Genomic DNA, 24,215 nt, shown 5'->3' on the forward strand with positions numbered 1-24,215 from the left:
GTGTTGTGGAGGATGCGCCAGACGTCTACTTGTTGGGCTTTGCGTAGGATGTTATCAATACATTTACAAGAACCAGGAGGAACGGCAAAACTTCTTGAGGAAGTATCTTCCGTGGGGGTCATTGCGACATTAAGGTCTCCCACCACAATCAGTTGCCCCTTAGAGAAATTCAACGGTTTCCCAATAGTCCTTTCCAGGAAGGCATCCTGGTGTATGTTAGGGACGTATAGGTTTACTAAGATAACTTTGACACCGCCAGTCATGCCTTTCAGGAATAAGAACCGGCCCGCTGGATCTGACACGGAATCTAAGCAAGTCCAGGGCACCTTACTGGAGATCAGTATCGAAACTCCCTTAGATTTCGTGGCCGCATTAGTCAAGCGGTATGCTACAGGGAAGGCTTGGTTTTTAAGAATGGGAAGTTTGTCACATCTGAAGTGGGTCTCTGGAAGGAGGGCCATGTTTGTCTTAAAGCGGTGAAGATCTTTTAAGAGCATACGTCTCTTTTCTGGGACATTAAGACCTTTGGCATTAAGCAAAATCACATTCAGTTCATCCATAGTTTAAGCGGAGGAAAAGGAGAGAAAAAAAAGGGGGGGGAGGAGGGAGGAAGAGGGAGGTTTAAGGGTGGGTTAGAGAGAGGATGAGAAGGGCAGAGAGACAAAGGAAAAAGGGGGGAGGAGCAGGAAGTGAGGAATAAGTAATCTAAGGAGGTAGCAAATTGCTAGTATGCTCACCAGGAAAAATTCCCAGAGATTGAGCGTTGGCCTATGAAGGTGTTTGGATAGACAAAGCTAGGAAAGGAGGCTCCGGCAATCCCCACCCACCCGGCATTAATGTACAGATGAGAAGCCTTAAACGATTAAGTAACAAAAAGCCAAAAAGGGTTTCCTTTTTCTTCCCTCACAACGACTAGATATGGCAACAAAAAGGAATAAAAAAAATAAAAGCGGAACCATGTGTAACAATATAACATGACAGTAAAACAAATATCAAACTGCTAATATGCAGGCCATAACCAGATTGGGGGGCAACCTGGAGATTGGAGCCTGGGGAGGGGGGCAAGAGGATTGGGGGGGAAGGGTAGGAAAAGGAGCGAAGGAAGGAAGGGCAGGGATGAGGGGAGGGGGGGGAGGGTGATTGTGTAGGAGGGGAGAAGGGGGGAGGGGCAGAGGTGAAGGCCTACTATGAGGAAGTTGCCTTCCTTCCCAGGGGTTGGTTGCCCACTTAAGGATTAGGCCTCTTCATAGGGCCCAGCAATAGTATACCCCTGTATCTCCCCGGGGGGGACTAATCAATGTGGGCAACTGAAGTGAATTGGGTAAGCTCCTCAGTATACCAGAGTGTTGAAAAATGAGAATAGGCCAGGGAGCCACGTTCCCAAATATTAACCATCGGGTTTAAAGGAGACGGCGCTACCTGTAACAGAAGCGTTAGTACAATGGGGCACATAACAGTTAAAACATTGAGGCACTAAGACCTGATCTGGAGCGTTTAAGTAACCAGAAAGAGACTGATTGCCTCCTTTCGAGGATTTTGACAAAACGTTGGGGGCGCAAAGACCCCTACCTCAGGACGCCATATTAAGCTTAAAAGTGTGGTTAGGTGTTGAAGTTACTTGTGCTTGGAGAAAGGCACCAAGACATCTTTGGAGGCCTCCTAAAGTCTCCTAAGGTGCATAGCAGGAAGGGAGGCTAGAACCATTAATGAAGGCTATATCCACTAGCCGTGATGGGTTATGTAGTCAAATTCCCCCAAGGCAAGGAGAGAGCATTCCATGGAGGCCCCCCCAGGACTGTTTCAATATATGTGTCTCTCATGCAGAGATGCGGCAGAGGGCCTATATGGAATAGGCCCCGGCGCCCTCCAGTCACTAGAGGGAGCAGGGGCCTATTTTCATATAGGCAGGAAGTGGAGAGGTGGCTCTGCAGATTCAGCCGGGCCTCTTGAGAGACAACGGCACTCCATGGATACTAGTGAAGTGTAAGTACTTACTATGGGAGAACTGTGTGGCCAGAAAAGTTATGATTATATACTGCATACTTGCTGCTTAATCTGGGGGGCCTGTACAACTGTAAGTCAATACAGCCCTAGCAGTGCTGTTTAAAGTGGTGTGTCACCAGAATAATGTGCAATTGGCACAAAATTAGTATGAGGCCTGGTGCAGTTGAACAGATGCATACTTGCAAACTGGGCTAAAAGCTTATGTTTGTTAAAAGTTTATGATTGCCAGATGCTTGCTTGAGAGCTCATGCTTACTAAAAGTTTGAGAAAAGCTTATGTTGCTAAAAGCTTGTTTTTCTAAAAAAAAAAAAAAAACATATGTTTTGCTAAAAACACATGCAAAAAACATGTCTGCATGAGGCGCGTCTTGTCTCATAGACCCATGTCTGCGTAAGGCACTTGTAACATGTAACATAGATTGATGTCTGCGTGAACCAGATGACAAATAAGGTACATGATACATGTCGCATAGACTCATGTCTACGTAAGGAGCATGACACGTTGATAGGCTCGGGTAAGGCATGGGCTTGTGTCTGCGTAAGACATGTTACGCGTGTCACATAGACTCGTGTCTGCATGTGGCACATGACGCATAGACACATTTTTGCATATATATGCATGAACGCATGTTTTGCATAAGCACATTTGCATAAGTGTTGAATAAACGCATAAAGGCATATTCGATAAATGCATGTATAAATGTGTTTATTTACATTTAAACTGTTTAGTTTTTTTTGCATTTTTCTGCATATGTAAATGCATGAACATCAAGAATACTTATATACTTGTGTGTTTGCATTCCTAGTTACCTACATAACAGCATACCTGGGTACCTGCATATCTACGATGTTGTGTAGCGGTAGACCAACGTTGTCTAGGCCTGCATCCTTGTGGAACTATATTATTTTTTTGTCTAATATAGTCACTTTATTATGTACCTATTAGACCAGCTAAAGTAGCAGAAGGGAGAGGTGGTCGGGGGTGTCAGGTACACCACCCTCGGGTCCAGTCGCCCGGCAGTGTTTTTGTCTCCTGTTGGATCAATGGCATCAGGGGTATCTGAACCACTGTGGCGCCTAATATCAGATCAAGTCTGGTTAGTACTTGGATGGGAAACTAGTCCAGGAATACCAGGGGCTGAAAGTTTTGTTTTTTTTTGTTTGTTTTGTTTTTTTCTTTTCCCTCCCAAGTGAAAGAGGCATTTGAGGCTGCAGTGTTTTGAGAGTGGGTTTTTAGGTCAGTCTCTAAGTTGGTTTGCTCCTTCTTTAGCTAGCAGAAACCTGGTAGGTTAAGTGCACCTTTTGGGACTGTCTTTGTCTGCCACAGAGGCGTCAGTCATTAGCCTTGCATTGGCTCTTGGAGCAGAAGTCATGGCCTCATTATTGTGAGACAATTAAATGGTAGCAGTTCCAAAACCAAATGGGGATAAAAGGTCTAGCTTCAGATCTCAAGCCACTGAGCATACTTCAGTTTCAGATGGGCTAGACCTGTTTAGTGATGACCTTTCTGCAAGAGGTAGATTTCGGGGTCTATAATCATCTGTAAACGCACGTCTTCATGTGTCGGTTTGTTTCTGTAATTGCAGTGTAAAGTCGTTCTTTTTGTGAATCTTCCCTTTGGGTTGGCCACAGCTCTGAAGGGTTCACAAAGCATCTAACCCCAGTTCTGGGCTTGCTGAAGACACATCCTCAATACTCATTACTTCAATAATCTTTGCTCAGGAAACAGTCGATTCAAGGGGGTCTTTCGATATATTACTGCAGGAGGAAGTTGTGTTTAGGTTGAAGCACGTTCCCTACGTACAGTCCTACTTCAGGTCTTGGTAGAGGATCATTCTCTCTGTCTGGAACTTGAAGACCCAGGCATTGGATTGCTGGTAAGCGCTGTTCCCGTGGTGTTGCAGAGCAAAAGTTGTTGGTTGATATTTTTCCTTTTTGGGAATTTGGAAGATGACCACTGATGCCAGTCTTTCCAGTTGATTTGAGGGTGGCTACAGATCAGTGGGCTTGGACTCCACAGGAAAGAATACTGTCCATCAGTATCTTGGAACTTTTGGCCAGTATGGATTATGGGACAAACAAGTTGTAGACTCAGTTGGGAAATGTCTCTGCAGGCATATGTATCAACCACCAGGGCGGCACCAGAGGTCATGCGACTCAGGGAGGTGAACCCCATTCTATCTGGGACAGTACAAGTGCTGTCTCTATCACCAATACATATTCCAGGTATAGAATAGTGGCAGGGGTAATGCTACAGGTGAATCTACTAGATTCCAAGTTCTACAACAAGTTGGGACAGGTGTGTCTGGGACGAGGGTCCCACTGCCAATAGGGGTAGATGTACTGGTAACACCTTAGGACCTGTTCTCCCTTATTTGATGTTTTTCCTCTTTTTTTGACTTCTGCCACATCTTTTACTAAGAATCCAGGAGGTGGTAACACTGATATTCCTGTTGGCTAAATTAGCCCAGGAGGCTTGGTACATTGACATAGCTAGTCTTGTGGGGGTAGCTCCTTGGACATTCCCAGTCCAGCAGGACCTAATGGTCTTGAGTCCAGTATCTCAGCACTGTTGAGCCCCTGGAAGCCAGCTTCGGGAACTTCAATTGAAGTGCTTGAAAATATTTTTTCTCTTTCGTTCATTGACGGACACAGCTCCAGTAATCTTGACCATAGGGTTATTACGCCACCTTCAGGAGAGTACTAGGCAGAACATGTTATACATGTGAAAAAACTTTACAGTTCCGCCCAGGGGGCGGTCCCTCTGGTAATAACTGCTCAGCCTGCTTCCTGCAGCTCAGTTTTTTTCTGCATAGTCAAGGAGATGGACCTAGTCTCCCTGCGGGACCATCGGCCCTGGGATTTTTTTGCTGAATGTTTGCCTTTTGCACAAGCTGTTAAGAACCTCTGATCTGCTATCAACAGCCGGCTGGGTGACAGGCTGGATAATCTAGATCCTTGTAGTCTCCCCAGCCTGGCCATTGAGCATGTGCAGACCCTAGTTACGCGCTGGGTCGGCGACGACATGCCCCTCAGGCTCCAGGGGCAGCCGGGGAGTGCAACGCTCCGGGGCACACATATGACCAGACTACCAATGTACTTGTCACAGTGTGCCACCCCGTGCTGCTAAGAGAGTGGGTCTGTGATGGGATGTCCCCAGCTCGTCCAGATGGCAAGTACAGCTCTCCCTGACCCGGCGGGATAGAGCAGCTGGGCATTCACCGGGAGGCCAATTAAGGGGTCCCTCTCTTCTCTCCCTGCCCCTATTTCCCCCCCCCCCCAATGGGGGATACTGCATGATGGACTGCTGAGTGTGTACCTGCAGGCAGGGTTCCCCTGGGGGGGCTCTCACCTTAGATGGGGGGCTGCGCTGGGTGTCTGTGTCCCTGAATGTCTGTGGTCTTCCGGCTGGGTGTCTGGAGGTCTGCATGTGCTGATCGCCTTAGCACTGTTCTGACGCCATTTTCTCTGTCTTTTCACTGTGTACAGTTTGCCGGCCATTTTTGGTGTGCCTCAGTGAAAAGCATGGTCAGGTATTGCAGTCCAGCGTGTTTTTTATGCTCAGCACTGGTCCCTGCTGCTCAGAACAGCACATTTTTTCACTCTGGACACCTGGGACCTAATACTGGACACATGCACCTGTAACTGAACGGCACAGAACAGGGTGGGTCAGCATGGCTTCAGAAACTGGAGTTTCTTCCCCAGAACTCCCTGCAATTGCAACTGGCTCATCTGCAAACAGTGCAGTGCCTTTGGACGCTTTGTCGGCGGTCCTTGAAACAAAACATTTGTTGCCAGGGTGGAGGCAGTGTGCAGGCGGCCCCTGCTGCCCCCCCCCCCCTCCAGGGAGAGCTCTGATGCAGACTCTGGCCCCGCTGAGACTGGTGGCCCCTGCTCTGTTGCTTCCGATGACGCAGACCAGGACCAATCGGACAGTGAGGATGAGTCCCCGTCCGGGTCCGCGCAAGACAAAGCGCTAGTTGGAGCACTTATCACAGCTGTGCGTGATACCCTGAAAAGTCAGGATACAGCAGGTTCCTCTGCTGAAGTAGCTGCCCCTTTTGGGTCCCGTAAGCCAGCCCATACACCTAAGGTGTGTCCGTGTCTGACTTATTTCGATAAGTCCGTATACAAGGAATAGGGAAGCCCACAACGGACCTTCTCGGTCCCAAAAAGAATGGCGGTGCATTACCCCTTTGAGGAGAGCCTTCTTAAAAAAGGGTCGGCTCCTCCGGTCGTGGACCCCCCAGTATCCAGGTTAAACAAAGTAACCACGATCCCGGTAGAGGGGACTCCTGCATTTAAGGACCCCACTGACAGGAAGGCCGAGGCAGTGGCCTGTTCCTTGTTTACGGTTGTGGGGTCAGCAATAGGACCAGTACTGGCCAAAGCACTTGTGTCGCAGACACTTACTGATGGGGCAAAACTTTTGCACCGCGAATTGGAGAAGCACCAGGCTACTCCCATCTGTGTGAAACTAGCATATGAGCTCTGGTGTACATAATGCGAGACATTTTGGACTAAGAAGGGGAAGCAAACAGTAGATCATACCATGTGATATAACTGATAAACAATATACATCAGAGGGTACTCCCTCACAGTATTGATGAATTAGAATTATACTATCCGATGTTTATAAAATGCCCCAATGCATTTCGACCTTAAAGGTTATGGTCTTCTTCAGGGGGTTATTAAATTTCCCTTCCACCAAGGTGGCTCGCTTATCCAGAGACTTCTCTTTGTTAAAAAGCACAGAAGGAAATAAAGAATTCTCCCAATGATGATCCCGAACCCTGCTTGGGAATTACGCTCACCTCCGCCCCATGGGGAGAAAAGCCCCGGCCCATGAGGCTTGCAAGTGGCCACAGTTAAGTATGCCCCCCCATGGGGGAAACTCAGAGACCAAAACACCTGAGTATTTTGTAGGAATTTAGGCACTATATCCACAGTTAGATACACAGAGTTGGTCTGTTCAAATTAAGAGCATGCAACTATGTCCAAGAGTCTTAGAAAACATGTATGTGTACGCATATCAGGGATCAGCACAGCGGACCTGTAAAATAAGTTTCTTGGGACACAGATTTTTTTTTTTTTTTTTTTTTTTTTGTGGTTGAGCTGGATGGACTTTTTTCTTTCTTTTTTCAACCTGACTATGTAACAGAGGGCCCTCCCCTCTTTTGGGAATTTATTGCTCGCTACAAAACTGATGTGCTTCCTGTGTAGGAGAGGTTATATAGGGGAGGAATTTCTGTTTGATCTACCAGTGTCTATTCACCTATAGGTGGCATATAACCCAAGTAGTTGTTATAATAACTGGCTTTGTGTCCTGTGATGTATTCCACCAAAAGGATTTCACAGGTAAACTAGAAAAAAAATCCTATTTTCACACTATTGGAGGATTCTGTCTTAAATACCCTTATCTTCCATGAATGGGGAGGCTGGTCTGGTGGAAAACCATTGTTCCTAGTAAATCTAGGAAGTTTGTCTCTTTCAGCGCCTGAGGGATTTGCTGAGGGATATGTTTTTAGAGCTTAATAGACTTTTCTAAAAATAGAAGGTCAACTACATCTGGTCTACATCAGTGAATAGTGGAGGGCAGGAGGGGGAGCTGGCCAAAATGAATTTTGAAGTTAAACAGGTGATTGGTTGCTAGTACAGAGGGCAACCAATCACCAGCTTGCTAATGTGGAAAGTCACTCTGCTGGCTCCCACTCCCGGCCTCTGCCCAGAACTGTGCTGCCTTCTGCTCTTGGCTGGTAGGACACTGCTATGGGAGGGGGGTGGTCACTGTTTATAGGGGAAAGTGGGGCAGACGATACCGCTGTGTGTGTGTGCGTGTGTGAGGAGGTGATGTGAATGGGGCGGAGGACACTGTCAACACTGTCCTTCACACAGCCTACCATCCCCCCCCCCCCCCGCGCGCGATCCCTGCGTTCTGAGTGCGACGCACTCTTGAGCCCTGCGTTCTGAGCGCCACACACTCTTGATCCCTGCATTCTGAGCACCACACACTCTTGATCCCTGCATTCTGAGCGCCACACACTCTTGATCCCTGCATTCTGAGCGCCATGCACTCTTGATCCCTGCATTCTGAGCACCACACACTCTTGATCCCTGCGTTCTGAGCGCCACACACTCTTGATCCCTGCATTCAACATAATAAGATATGTGCAGTGTTTATCGGAAAAAGTTCTGATTTTTTTCAAACTATAGTCCGGCCCCCTAACAATCTGAGGAACAGTGAATTGGCCCCCTGTTTAAAAAATTTGAGAACCCCTGATTTAGAGTGACTTCCTCTCATTTCTTAAAGTGATTGTAAAGTCTTTTTATATATATATATATATATATATATATATATATATATATATATATATATATATATATATATATATATATATATATATATATATATATATATATATAAAAATAACAAACATACTTACCAACTCAGTTGCAGTGGATTTGCACAGAACAATCCCAATCATTCTCTTCTCTGGTCCCTCTTCTTTTCTCCTTGCCCCTCCCTCCTATCGAGTGCCCCTACAGCAAGCTTGCTATGAGCCACCCAAGCCGTGCCGCAGCTCCCTGTGTGCGTTCAGACACGAAGCCATGGCCCAACCCTGTCCCCACTCTTTCCTGATTGGCGAACTGACTTTGACAGCAGCGGGAGCCAATGGCGCAACTGCTGTGTCTCAGCCAATCAGGAGGGTGAGTCTCAGATGGAGACACTCGTGGACATTGCTGGAAAGAGGGGAGGGGGGGGGGGGCTGCTGCACACAGAAGTCTTTTAATCTTAATGCATAGAATGCATTAAGATAAAAAAACATTTGACTTTACAACCCCTTTAAGTAGTGTACAATGGGTGTAGCTCACTCTCCCAGTGCGAATCAACTGGAATAGGCGAACCCTGCTGTGTGTGGAGCATTGATAGCAGGTACTGTGCAAATGAAGCCTGCAAGCAATCAACATTAGTACCTGCATTTTAGAATATTATTGTTACAATATATTTAGATCTTCGTATAATGTCCGCTAAAGCAACATGACAAGTGGAACAAAAAGAACAGTGTTGGTTTCAAAATGGCAAAAGTTACCATTCATATATAAAGTTATTTTCTGTTATAAATTTTATTCATGTTTGCATTCAAATCCAATTTTTTTCCCTCTCCTAATCTGCCAGAAATGTACATGCATCTTGATGTGATGAGCTGTGAATGCATTTACAAATTATTTTAAGAATGCTATTACAAAAAATATGTACTCTAAATTGTAACTTGTGTTTGCGGTTCCCTATATATTTATTCTATAGGAATGATCAAAATGCATTGATATTAATAACTATTTATGACATAGTTTGCTTCATCTGTGTTTTTTTTTCTATATAGGCATGGCAGTTTTAATGCAGTTCAAAATTTTGCATTCAGCAATTGAGTTTATAAAGACAACTTCATATCAAGACTCCCAATATGTGAGCAGCTTCAGCCATTCTTCTCAATTTAAACAAACTAAAAAAAAAAGTACAACTGGTAAGTGAGGAAACAATTTATAAAAAAGTAATTTACTTTAATCAGTAGAAAAGTTCTCACTCCTCAAACTCCACTCCCTTGACCTCCATGACTCTACTCTTTCCTGGTTCTCCTCCTACCTATCTCATTGCGCTTTCAGTGTCACATACAACAGCATCTCCTCCTCTCTCCTTCCTCTTTATGTTTGGGTACCCCAAGGCTCTATCCTTGGCTCCTCTTATTCTCTATACCTCTTCCCTGGGCCAGTTGATAACCTCCCATGGCTTCCAATATCACCTCTATGCTGAGGACACCCAGATCTTTTGACTCCTCAACACACCCCCTCAATCTCCTCACGTATCACAAACTTACTGAGCGACACATCAGTATGGATGTCACATCACTTCCTCAAACTCAATCTTTCTAAAACTGAGCTTGTAATATTTCCTCCTCCCCGATATTTCCGCATGACTTTACCATTGATATTAACAGCACTACTATTGGTCCCTCCACACACGCCAGCATGCTGGGTATAATCCTAGACTTTGACCTCTTCTTCAGCCCACACATCCAATCACTGGCTAAATCTTGCTGCCTTAACCTCTGCCACATTCCAGAATATGCCACTTCCTAACCAACAACACCACAAAACAACTTTTTTACTCCTTGGTTATTTCCCGTCTTGACTATTGCAACTCCCTCCTCACTGGCCTACCTTTACACAGGCTACCCCATCTTCAGTCTATTATGAAATGTTGCTGCTGGAATAATATACCTTACTAACCGATCCGTGACTGCTGCCTCTCTCCGCCAATCTTTTCACTGGCTTCTCCTACCCCATTGCATGAAATTCATACTAACCACAACCTAGAAGGCCAACTACAACATCGCCCCCAGCTACTTCACCAACCTCTTCTGCAGATATCGCCCAAATTATCCTCGTTGCTCCTCCCAGGACCTCCTACTTGGCTCCCTTGTCACTTTCTCCCATGCTTGTCTACAGGACTTCTCCAGAACCTTTTCCATCCTCTGAAACGTCCTACCCCAGTATGTCTGGTCAGCTCCTACCCTGTCCGTCTTTAGGGAGATTTTGTTAAAATGGGATAAATGTTCAGAGTCTCAAGACATTCAGATTTGTCCTTGGTGGTTTTCTCTCAAGGCTCCCTGGCTTCAGATTCCCTGGTGCGTACCTTTGTTTAGGGAGTGCGACATTTGGTTCCACCAGTGCGATCTCCCTTGCCACCATGGGACTTGAATATGGTACTTTCGTTCTACAGAAGCCTCCGTTTGAAATTTTTTTAGAAATTTCGCCGCTCGCTATCACAGAAGGTGGCCTTCTTGGTGGCTATTGCTTCTGCTTGCAGGGTGTCTGAGTTGGCGGCGCTATCCTGTTGCACGCCCTACTTAATGATTCATAGTGATAAAATGGTGCTTCGTCCTTGTCCTTCTTTCCTTCCAAAGGTTGTCTCTGATTTCCATTTAAATGAAGCCATTGTGTTGCCTTCTCTGTGTCCCAGGCTGCAACATCTGAGAGAATTTGCCTTGCACACCTTAGATGTGGTACGGGCTGTCAAGGTGCATCTGGCGGTCACTGAGTCTTTGCGAAAGTCAGACTCCCTGTTCGTGATCACGGACAGACCAAAGAAGAGGCTATCTGCTTCCTTGGCGACCATCTCTAGATGGATCAGGCAGATGGTGACTCAGGCCTATTCTATCAAGGGTCGGGTTCCTCCCTTCTTGGTGAAGGCGCATTATACTTGGGTGCCGAGTGCCTCCTGGGCCTGCCATCAACAGGCTTCAATAAGACAAGTTTGCAAGGCAGCCACCTGGTCGTTTGTGCACACTTTCACAAAATTTTACAAGGTGGATGCGCTGGCATCTGCGGATGCTTCTTTTGGTTGCAAGGTTCTGCAGGCTGCAGTGTAGATGTTTTTTTCCTGGTCAGGTGGGCTCCAGGTTGTTCTCGCTGAGCTCCAGTTTATCTGGTTGGCCTGGATTTTTGTTGGCTGCCCCACCCCTCATATTTGGCACCGCTTTGGGACGTCCCTATGGTTCTGAATAAAAATGTCTGTGTCCATCTATGAACGAATGAGAAAATGGAATGTTTGACCGTATCAAACGTTTCTCTGAGTTCATTGACAGACACAGCACCCTCGCTTCTATGGAGTTTTAATGCTTCTGATACTGCTTGTTATATAACTAAAGGCCTATAGCAGAGAGAGAGATGTGTATATCGCCTAGGACTGCCCATGGGCATAGCCAAGTCTTTTTTTCTGCCTAGTGTCCTACTCCTGTAGGGGACAATATAACCCTGTGGTTCTGAATAAAGAAGGCTGTGTCTGTCAATGAACTCAGAGAGACGGATTTTACGGCAAGTCAAAAATCCTATTCAGGGAAGTCTTCCCCTAAGAACTATACTTATCACGTCCATCAGATCATCCCTGCAGCTATTAACTTTTGTACCACCTCCCCTCCTTTTAGATTCTAAGCTCCATGAGCAGGGCCCTCCTATGCCTTCTCTATTAAACTATTGTAATTGTACTGCCCCCCCCCTTTTTATTGTAAAGCACTGTGTAAACTGTTGGTGCTATATATATCATGTAGAATAATTATCTTTTCATCCACCATTACACTTCCACAACACTACTACCAAAAGCAGTTTGGCCACCTGAAGCGAATGGATAGTGTTAGGACCTGGGCTTGAATCTGAGACCTCTGGTGTGTCTGGCAGTGACTCTGCTTGCTGAGCCACCTGGAATGCTGGACAGCTCCTTGGACAATTTCTTAAATCTTGTTTTCCTTGAACCTTGAACCCTTTGCTCCTCCCATGAACTTCCTGATTTAAGCCATGTCTCTGCACTTCCTGGTTGCCAGAATATTTGCCTTCACCAGCCAATATCCTGCTCCTGTCTCTCCTGCTGCCGACCGTATCTTCACTACCATTCGTTACTGACATTTGGCTTGTTCCTCGACTACGCTTCTGCTGAATCCCAACCTGCAACTATTTGTTACCGACTTTTGGCTTGTTTCTCAACTACGCTTCTGCTTGATCCCTACCTGCTATATCTGCTACCAGACCCCGGCTTGCTCTCCTCCTGGTGGGGCTATCCTGAGGACTGCGACCTGGCACTTACACGCAGCAAAGCCCATCTCTACCATCAGGAGCTCTGGTGAATACCAGTTAGTGCTTAGACCCCGCACCTCAGGTGAACCCGTGTCATCAGCCAGGGTGACCTGTGTGAATACCTGCTCTGCTGCTATAGCTACTGGCCTCTGAGCCTGACTCTAAACCGTGACAGGACAAAAAAAAAAAAGCCTATCCAACGGAATGCCTAAACTGAGAATGCTGTTTAACTATATAATGAAAAATGCAGGAAGAAGCACAACAGCTCACACTGACGGAAATCCTGCGTGCTGTTCAGCGTTGCACAGCATTTCTAGATGGATTGAAGGTGCAATTTGGGGGCCTTAATGAAACGTTGTCACTTATGAGACAGGACCTCCAGAAAATTAGGGAGAGAACCACAGCAGTGGAGGACAGGATCAGCGAGGTGGAAGATCTGCTACCTCCTCTTACCAGAGATGCCAGAACTGCTTTGCAACAATCAGCACAAGCCAATGCCAAAACAGACGACATTGAGAACCATCTCAGACAGAACAATTTCCACATTGACTGGCTCCCTGAGAAGGTCGAGGGCTGGGACCCTACGGCCTTCATAGAAACATGGCTCTAGGAGGTATTCGGCAAAGAGGCCTTCACTACACTGTACGCGGTAGAACGGGCACGCCACCCAGACCCCATCCACCCGGCAACCCACCAAGATCCATGCTGGCCTGACTCCTGAACTATAGAGAGATTATACTCAGGCTAGCCAGGGATAGAGGTGCGATACACTACAATTGGGCTAAAGTTTCATTTTACCTAGATTTCTCGGCAATGGTGCAACGCAAAAAGGGCCAAGTTTGCAGAGGTGAAGAAACGCCTGCAAAGAATCCAAGTAACATATGCAATGTTGTACCCAGCTAAATTGCGCATCACTGCCAGAGGGCAATCTACTTTTTTTTTAGTCTGCCCTGGATGCTTCCGCTTGGCTGGACCTCAATGAACAGGACCTTAGAAGACACAGACGCCGACCAGGGGGAGTGATGTCTGCCACAGAGGCGGTATGTAACCTGCTGACATTTTAAGTCTTCCACTCCCAGTGAGAGATGAAGTTTACTTTTATAAAGATGGTGCTTGGCAAGAACTTTTTGACAGAATACATTTGTCTAAAACAGAGTCTGAGTCCAGGTGGGGACGAAATGCCCACGGGGATTCACGAATCTACATTTTGCTCCAGTTAGGAGGGCTATTTGGTGCCCTGTTGGCACGAGTTCACTGAACAACTCTTAGCGCAAGGTTGTAAGGGGTGTGGTCGCCCCCACCTCGTGCTGGCCTGCGAAATCCACCCGACAGACCAGTTCAGGACAGTTCTTACTATTGCTGGTCACTGACGGACTGTGCTCTGAAATCAGTTTTCCATTCTTAACGATGTGAGACATCGCCACATTCAACCGAAGTAACCCACTGGATACCAGAGCTTAGTACCTGTAGCGGGTTCAAATGCCCCGCTGTCTCCTGGGATTGAGGCGTCGGGGCATATGGGCCATGGACACAATAACATACAACAACCAGCATGGCTACCACCCCGATTGTAGCGTGGAATGTCCGTGGCGTTCATGATCCATCTATAAGTTCATGCCTAAAGTTTCACCCTGCTATTGTGAGTCTCCAGGAGACCCACCTCGCAAAGGACATGACTATCTCTGCAATACTCCTGGGTGGGCAAGGCATACCATTCCACCCACACTGTATTCGCGTGGGGTGAGTGTGCTGGTACACAAATCCTTGGCCTACCAGGAATTGGACACAGTAACGGACCCCATGGGCAGATATGTATTTTTGTACTGTAAAGTGTTTACTTTAACTGTGATAATGGCATTTGTGTATATACTTCCCCCATTCTCTAGGAAAATATTGCAGCTTCTCCTGATTTACCTGGTCGATAAGCCTGATGTCCCCACGCTGATCATGGGTGACTTTAACGGTTACCTGGATCCTAAATTGGATAGACATCCCCCTGCCCAGCCTCCCTAGGGGAACAGGGGCACTATTCTAAGCCGACTCCTGCTGGAGGTGGGCTGGACAAATGTATGGAGAGCGAAACACCCTACCACCAAACAATTCTCCTGCTTCTCCGAGACGCATGGGCCGCTATCACGCATTGACCTGTGCGTGGGGTCACCCCAGTTTTTGTATTTGACCAACAAGGTAGAGTACTTTCCAAGGGGGGTATCTGACCACTCCCCCACTGGTTGCGCACCTGATCAACCTCCCTCTGGCAAATCTGCCCAGGGCACCATGGAAGCTGAATGCCTTTTGGCTAAAACTATTGACCTCTCATGAACGGGTGGTGAAGCAGATAGAACAATACTTTGACAACCAAATGCATTCCTGAGGGGCACATTTATAGCCAAAATTGCCGCTATCAAATGAGATTCATCAGCCCTACTGCTGCAGGTGGAAGACCAGATGAGATGGCTGGAGCTTGCTTATGTTGACCCATCCGACTCCGCGAGGGAGGCATGGATCTTGGCCCAGGATTCCCTGGACCGGGTGAGATCCTCTGCCTCAAAACGAAAAAGGTTCTTTACCAAACAGGCATTCTATGAAGAGGGTAAAAAACAGGTGGATTACTAGTGAGAATTGCCAGAGCTCAACAATCCTCCCCTGCCATAGGAGCAATACACCACTCCTCGGGACAATTGGTGAATGACCCCTAACAAATCGAGGAACTGGCATCTTTTTATGTAGCACTGTACAGGTCATGCGACAATTACACAGATGAAGAGCTGCAGGGCTATGTGGATGGAGTGGATCTCCCGACTCTGACATGCAATGAGCGGGAGGAGCTAGAGGCTCCGCGTTGCACTAGACGAGCTGAGGGAGGCTGCAGCCTCCTTTCCTACTTGCAAGGCCCCAGGGGACGATGGGATTCCTATGGAGGTTTATACCCAATAGGGAGAGGTGCTCTTACCCAAGTTACTCAAGGTTTTTTTAACTCCTCTTTTAAGTCAGGAAAGCTGCCCACTACTATGACTAAGGCAAATATCATACTACTACTTAAAACGGGCAAGAGCCTGCTAGACCCTAGCTCCTATAGGCCCATCTCGCTACTACAGAGTGATGTTAATATCTTGGCCAAAGTACTGGCCATGAGAGTTAATAAAATAATCCGACCCATTGTCCACTTAGACCAGGCAGGATTCATGCCATGAACATCCACTGCGACCAATCTCAGGCGACTATACTTGAACATGCAAACCCCCTCGGATTCCACCCGCCATAGAGCACTTCTTGTCTCTTGACGCCAACAAGGCATTCGACAGTGTGGGCAGGTGGTATCTGTGGTCTGTGCTGGCTAAGTTTGGGTTTGGTCCCTGGTTTATTAGATGGGTGAGACTGCTGTATGACACACCACAGGCTGCCATACGCATGTCCGACAGACTGTCGCATGCTTTTGCTCTGAGCAGGAGGACCAGGCAGGGATGTCCCCTGCCCCCCCTGCTCTTCGCTCTAGTCATTGAGCCCCTTGCGGCACAGGTGAGGAACTGCCCACAGATCGGGATTCCGATACGGTGAACTGCATGAAAAAATCATGCTCTCTGCCAACGATATGCTTCTCTTTTTGGAGGACACAGATGACTCACTGGTCCGGGCAATGTCCCTCATCAAGGAGTTTTGTCATCTTTTAGGCCTCACTATAAACTGGTCCAAATCGCCCTGATGTTTGTGGATGGAACCCCCGGGACCAGGCGGGGGCCCTCTTGCCCAGTACCTATAGTGACTACGTTCAAATACCTAGGTATACACATTTCTCCCATATCAACAGAATTCTGCAAACTAAACATATACCCCATGCTAACCCTGTTAAGAGATAAAATAAACATATGGAATAAACCTAAAATGTCACTGGCGGGAAAGGCAAACTTCATCAAGATGATACTGATGCCACAGTTCCTTTACCTCTTACACAACACACCAGTGGTCATCACGCTGAAGATATTCAGAGTGGTTAACTTTGTTCAGGCTGTTGCTGTGGCATGCCAAAACCCCAAGAATTAAAATGGAGCAGCTGCAGTACCCAAGGGAGGGGGGGGGGGGGGCTCGCCCCGCCCAATCCTTGGATATACTATCTGGCAGCACAGCTGCAGCATCTGATAGGGACCATGACTCCCTCGTGGGGGGCTCATCTGCCAAACTTATGCTGCTCGGCTCGGGGCTGGCTTCTATCTCTTAAGAGATTAGAGGCCCAACGATTCCAAAAACCTAACAAACCTTTACCCACGTATGTACTCTTTCAGAAGGTGTGGAATAAAACTAAGCAGCTGTAGGGGGAAACAGGGTTTACGGCATTCAGCCCAATCTGGGGAAATAAAACCTATGCAAAACTAGCCAAGACCCAACAGGGACCCAGGTGGATGAGGCACATCTTTCACAACGAGGCCCTGCTTCCCTTTAAGGACCTACAATCCAAATACGCATTGCCCAACAGAATACTCTATTTTACTATATGCAAATTCAACACGCCATTAGGGAACATGGGGAGGCCATGGAGTGGAATATGTCCCCCACTCCAGTCTTTCACATGCTACAAGACGCATCTGACACAAAAGGCATAATCTCCCAATGTTAAAACATGCTATTGTCATCGTTCTTAAAAGGACACCCCATGAAGGCAACGACACAATGGGAGGTCGACTTAGGGCCCATAGATGGAGAACTATGGGATAAGGCCCTGCAGGCAGTCAATACTTGCTCACTAAAGTGGCACAAAAGGTATCCCAACTATACATTGTACTGAGAGTTCACTATACTCCCGTAAAATTATACAGAATGGGTAGAATACCCGACCCACTCTGCGGTAGATGCAGGGCGGTACCTGGGGATCTGATTCACCTCATCTGGTGCTGCCCAAGGATCCATAGATACTGGATGGCGGTTCTGGCCACACTGAATCGGGTGTTCCAGACCAATGTCCCCCTTGAACCACTAAACTGCCTGCTGGGTGTCCTGGAGGGGGAGATAGCAGGGGAGGGGAAGAGAACCGCCTTTGCCAGGGCACTGTTTCAGGCATGGAAAACAATTTTATTAAGCTGGAAATCAGCCACGCCACCAAAAACTAAAACGTGGTTACAACATATGGGTAAAATGCTCATAATGGAGGCATACATATACCAACATAGAGGGAACCCTGGTAAATTTGACAACCTGTGGGGAGCATGGCTTTACACCCCAGGACTAAGTCCAATGGAGTTGGTACATATGAGACTGCTCAGAGGGGTGTAGGCACAGCAAGACTCCGACATCCAGATGGATACTGAAATAGCATCAGAAGTAAGGAAGGGGGTGCAGCCAGCATGAGGTTGATGGTAGTAGGTGATTACATGGCACAGAATGTGACAAATCCAAAGGCACTATGAACAGAAACCAATTTTATTTGTTAACAAATGTACATATAGATGGTAGGCTGAAAAATGTATGACCTGAAAATGTACGGAGTTTCATATTGGAATGTACTGTTAGTTTCGTGAGCAATAAAAACCTTTTTTGATTAAAAATAAAAAAAAAACGATATAATGGAAATTTATACCAAGAGAAGTTAATCAAGTTGTATTAATAGTAATCCCAAAAAATCTAACATGTTCCTTTACATCTCAAAATATAGATTAAATGTTCTAAGATGGTATTGTTTTTTTGTTGTGATGTGCTCCAGAGATGCTTTTTAACTTAAATTTATAGATATAACGCTGTCAATACAAGAACTACTCCAGACATCTCAGGATAACACTGAAATGGATAAGAGGGCACAGCACTGTGATGCCATCATGCGCACAGACAGAGGTAGTGGTGTAAGTGTCAACGTCTGAGAATACTTGAGCTGACATACCTTAGTGCTGGGTAATGCTGTGTGAGTGGTTTTAATATATTTTGTTTTTTACCTTTAAAAAATTCCTTCCTCTTGATTCATGTATATGAGTGTTATTTTGAGACCTTGAGAGGCGTGGTTTCTGTAATGACAGTGGTATGTCTATGAATTTCATGTAAAAGCTTGCTAAGACCTATTTATTCAGGAGGATAAGTGAGAGTCTGTCTGTGGGGACTATGGTGGAGGACTTAGAAGTATGAAATTTGGGGTAGATGCAGCACTGGACCTATGCCCCCGCTGGCTTTAACACTGAGAACCAAGGGATCTAACACTACAGATCGCTCAGGTCTCACAGCTCACTGGAACACTGGACTGTGGAGGGGGCGGGAACGGCCAGCTCAAGCTTTCAGCTGAGAGGCTAATCCAGGTGCCAGTCCAGGCATGTTAACGGATCCTGACCCCAGTGTTACAATCTTCCCAAGCTTGGACTGACTCTGTGACATCAGCAGACAACAGACTTCATCCCAAACTGATCCACAAGAGAAGTACAGCTAAACCAGCTTTGGCTGTACTTCTCCTTTTACCCATTCTTCTCTAGTGTGGAGCACCAATTTGAAATGCAAACTTTTTACTCGCTTATCTGAACTTGTCACTGCTGTTACTGTACAGGATCTGCACTTTGCATTGTAATGCTGTATGGGAGAATCTCACTTTTTTGGGAATTATGAGGACCTTTTTCTCACCTGCTGTCTATGCACATTATTCTGGTGCATCTCATAAAAAGTTAATTTATTTCAGTAATTTGATTCAAAAAGTGAAACTCATTTATTTTATATAGATGCGGTACACACAAAGTAATATATTTCACGCATTTCTTTCTTTAAATTTTGATTATGGCTTACAGCTAGTGAATACCCAAAATTCAGTATCTAACAAATATATATGTAAAGACCTTTAAAACAGAAATGTTGGCTTACTGAAAAGTATGTCCATGTTACTGCTCCATGTATTGCGTTCACTGAACCTTGGGGAAATGTGCAACCACTCATGGTTTTGGGTATCGCCACTTTACATATGCATTGTGTAATCTGTTTGGTATATTTTTTTTTAAGCCTCATGTGAGGTCTTCTTTAAGGTTATATTAATAAACATTTATACTAATTTTTTTTTGGTTGATTTGGTTGCCGTGTAAAAGTCTCAAGGGGTTTCTAAAAACTATTTGTATATGTACAGTAAGTATAGTATGCACTCAATACTTGGTCGGGGCTCCTTTTGCATGAATTACTGCATGAATGTGGTGTGGCAGGGAGGCATTCAGCCTGTAGCACTGCTGAGGTGTTATCAAAGCCCAAGTTTCTTTGTTGGTGTCTTTGAGCTCATCTGCATTGTTGGGTCTGGTGTGTCTCATCTTCCTCTTGACAATACCTCACAGATCTCTATGGGGTTTAGGTCAAGCGAGTTTGCTGGACAATCAAGCACAGCGATACCATGTTCATTAAACCAGGTATTGGTAATTTTGGCAGTGTGGGCAGGTGCAAAGTCTTGCTAGAAAATGAATTTGACATCTCCATAAAGCTGGTCAGCAGAGGGAAGCATGAAGTGCTCTAGAATTTCCTGGTAGAGAGCTGCGATGACTTTTGATTTGAAAACACAGTGGACCAACACTAGCCGATGACATGGCTCCCCAAATCATCCCGGACTGTGGAAAATGTTGCATTTCATTTGGAAATCAAGGTCCCAGAGTCTGAAGGAAGGGTGGAGAGGCACGGAATCCAAGATACGTAGTCACGTTGAAAAAAGACTAGTTCAACACTGTATACTATGCCAAAGTTTATCTTCTATGAGCAACTGCACTGCATAAATCCCATGCATTCAATGACATGCATCCATTTATATCCAGTCCCAGGACAAGGTCATCTAGAGCCCAGAGCAAACATGCCAAACTATGCCCCCCACCCCCACGATTTATGAGAATTATGTGGCAGCAATAAAGCAATTTCCCCTTCTTCCAGTACTATACAAATCTTCTTCCCCTGCTGAAATCCCCTGTGCACAAATGCGCCTCCCCCCCAAAAAAATCATCCCTCCTACCACAAATCCTCAAATTTCCTCTCCGTGTACACATCCTTATCCCCCCCTCCAAGCACAAATCTCCCCCCCCCCTATATTTCCCACCCTAGCACAAATATCCCCTCAATCATCCCTAATAAAACAACCCCACCACCCCAACAAAAATACGCTTATAGCACAACTCCCCTCCCCCCTCTAACATATCATCTTTTCTAGCACAAATCCTCTTCCTACATCCCCCCACCAAACACAAAATCACCATTCATAGCTGCCCCCCGAATTCCCCCTTCCAACACAAACCCCTCCCCATCTCCTTGTGGTCCTTCCATCTCACATAATACCACAGTGCCCAGGACCACTGCTTGCCCAGGCCCTGTTTACATCCAACTACCTTATATCAATCCTGTTTAGGTTGGATGTAGACGAACTCTGAGCTAGTCGGATGTAAGCAGACACTTGTCTGTTTACATTTGGCTGCTCATAGACTTGCATGGAGCTTCAGTTTAGATCCTCCTGAAAAACTGATAGATGAATCTGAACTGAATGGTTGTGTGAGAGGACCCTTAGATGTGCCAGCATTAAACCAGTTTATTTAAATATTGCCTGGAGTTGGGCTGTAACTGAAAGAGTAAGTTGTGATGTTTCCTAAAACTTGATGTCTTTTAGGTGCTCCTAGATTATCGTTTGCCCAGTCCGACCCACTACTGATGACCATGCGTTCGGTTGCCAGCAGCGAGCTTACAGAATTGATGCACAGAAGAATGAGTCAGGAAAATCCAATAAGGGCCTCTGAATCTGAATTTGTCCAAAGGTTACAGAGATTGACTGTCCTTTCTGTCAACAGGTTAATTTACCAAGGTATTTACTATTCAGAGACCTCAATTATCATAATAAATATTATACAGGACTTAAACATTATGCAGCAATTTATACTGCTTTCAAATTTTATGCCATTTGTGTATATTATAAGATGAATCTAAAATAATTCCTATTAACACTTAAAAGTGTAAATCACATTTTGTTTTATTATTCCTCATCTTCCTCACGCCGTTGGTTATTTTAATGGTGATTCTATCATGGTATAGTTTTTTTGTTGTTGTGTATGTATTTTTCTTTTGTAGAGGAATTCTAATAATGCTGTACTAATGTTCCACCAAAAGAAAAACACATATACAGTAGTGTAAACAAACCTTGGCTCTAAAGTTTTTTTTTTTTTCATGTCAAAGACCTGATTTTCACATGCCATCCTTCAAGGCAACCTGAATGCCTATTTACTACTTTTTGCAGAAACCACATTACATAATTCATAAAAGTGGGGACTATTTAGTGTAAGAGAATGCAGGTCTCTCCCAAGGTAAACATCACTAGAGCAATGTGAAGCAACATAATGGTACTGGGCGTGCGCACGCAGTTAAGTAATCGGAGCAGTGAACAGAAGAGCCAGAGCTCAGGGAATGACCAGAATGCTGTGGAAGGAAATGGTGTACACATCAGGAGGCTTCACAAGAAATAAGTCTTTACACTAGCATTCTGAAAAAAGTAGCCTTTGGTATCAGTTCAAAACCTGTGGTTCTCTTGAGATAGTTTTAGCATCAATGCATATTATTTGTGTGATTGCATTTATTTTTTATTTATTTTTTTTCCAAAGATTTTATTGTTTTCCGAAAAAACAACATACAGGGAAAAAAAAATGACAACCAAGAACTGATTAACAGCACAGTGAGTAAGCCAATAGTACAGGCGATCAGACAATATTAAGTATCTCACTGGAAACATAGATATCCACAATATAAGGTTATCTGCTCAAGGTACCAGACATATTGACAAAGATCAGTAAGTACATGAGGAGGAAAGAAAAGGGTACAACTCCCTTATCAATGATTATGGAAAAGGGTTCAACAATGAACTTAATGTGAGAGTATCGATGCAAGGTAGACAAAAGCAGAAAAAAGGGGAGAGGTACGTTTGGGAAGGGGTGGAAGTAGATAGATAGATAGATAGATAGACAGATAGATAGATAGAAAATTAGAGAGGGGGTTTACGTCTTGTGAAGATAGGGTTATATAAGGCTTGCGCGGGGGGGGGGGGGGGGGGGGAGGAAAGGGAGGAGAGAAAGAGAGGATAGGGGGGGAAGAGAGTTACAGGGAGGAGTAGGGGTGAGGGTGGAGTCTGCAGCCAAGTGGGTAGGCTGCATTTATTTTCACTAATAAAAATGTTTAGATTGTTGCTAATGTTTTACTTCACAATGATAGGATGTAAATCTCTGTCAAAATTGTTTGTTTTAGAATTCTCAGAGAGAAAGACATACCAAGGATTACGAGCTGAATTATCAGAAGATGAGACGCAGTTGGACGTTTGGTATGTCAAAAAGGCATTCCAGAGTGACCTGTTAAAAACTATGATCGATGGAATCAAGCTTTGGTTGGTATGTCGCTTGATTTTGCTCATTGGCCCATTATCTTACTGGTTTTTAGTTGTGTTAAAATTGACATCGTAAAAGATATATATATATATATAATTTTTTTTTTATATTTATTTTTAAATAGTACATTAACCACTTAAGCCCCGGACCAATTTGCAACCAAAGGACCAGGCCCTTTTTGCGATTCGGCACTCCGTTGCTTTAACTGACAATTGCGCGGTCCTGCAACGTGTCTCCCAAACAAAATTGGCGTCCTTTTTTTTTCCCCACAAATAGAGCTTTCTTTTGGTGGTATTTGATCACCTCTGTGGTTTTTATTTTTTGCGCTATAAACAAAAATAGAGCGCCAATTTTGAAAAAAATTCAATCTTTTTTACTTTTTTGCTATAATAAATATCCCCCAAAAATAGTTTAGGCCGATACGTATTCTTCTACATATTTTTGGTAAAAAAAAATCGCAATTACCAATTATTGATTGGTTTGCTCAAAAGTTATAGCGTTTACAAAATAGGGGATAGTTTTATAGCATTTTTATTGATATATTTTTTTTTACTTGTAATGGCGGCGATCAGCGACTTTTATTGTGACTGCGACATTATGGCGGACACATCGGACATTTTTGATACATTTTTGGGACCATTGTCATTTATACAGCAATCAGTGCTATTTAAATGTAAATGACACTGGCAGTGAAGGAGCTAACCACTATGGGGCAGTGTAGCATTTATGTATGACGTGATGTGTTTTTTTTTAATTGTAGGGGGTGTGGCCTGGCTTGTGATGTCACTGATCGTCCTTCCCTATAAAAGGGAACAGACGATCGGTGACAGCCACACAGGGAAGCACGCAGAGAGGTTTGTTTAGACCTCTCCTCGTTCTTCAGCTCTGTGACCCGATCTCGTGACACCACTGGTCCCATGATCACGGAGCACAGGACTGGGTCAGGAGCGCACCGCTGGCGGCGTGCTCCCGACCCACGGCTGTGCACTTAAAGAATCACGTAGCGGTACGTGATTGTGCCCAGCCATGCCATTCTGCCAACGTATATCGGCGTTAGGCGGTCCTTAAGTGGTTAATACTGAAGTTTCAAATGATCACTTCACCTAAAAATGTTAATTCTGTTCTTTTGAAGGAGCTGTGCTGAATCACTCAGCCTTACATATTGCCCAAAGGTTTCAGCCCACCCGGTGCAGCACTCCTATAGTTGATTTATTTTTTCTTAATGTAACATTTAGTGGATTACAGATAG

The 24,215-nt window shown here is 45.2% G+C and overlaps 1 protein-coding gene across 2 annotated transcripts in view; it reads left to right on the plus strand.

Annotated features, from left to right (window-relative positions):
* LYST (lysosomal trafficking regulator) overlaps positions 1-24,215 on the plus strand; it is a 568,355-nt gene that overhangs the window by 342,817 nt on the left and 201,323 nt on the right. For both annotated transcript variants that reach the window (XM_077486620.1, XM_077486621.1), the window contains exons 27-29: positions 9,386-9,526; positions 21,211-21,402; positions 22,830-22,969. In XM_077486620.1, the coding sequence (XP_077342746.1) occupies positions 9,386-9,526; positions 21,211-21,402; positions 22,830-22,969 (473 nt within the window). The remainder of the gene's footprint in view (positions 1-9,385; positions 9,527-21,210; positions 21,403-22,829; positions 22,970-24,215) is intronic.

The sequence above is a fragment of the Lithobates pipiens genome, unplaced genomic scaffold, assembly GCF_037356315.1.
Source record: "Lithobates pipiens isolate NorthernLeopardFrog02 unplaced genomic scaffold, aLitPip1_a1.2 Scaffold_18, whole genome shotgun sequence".
Classification (NCBI taxonomy): Eukaryota; Metazoa; Chordata; class Amphibia; order Anura; family Ranidae; genus Lithobates; species Lithobates pipiens.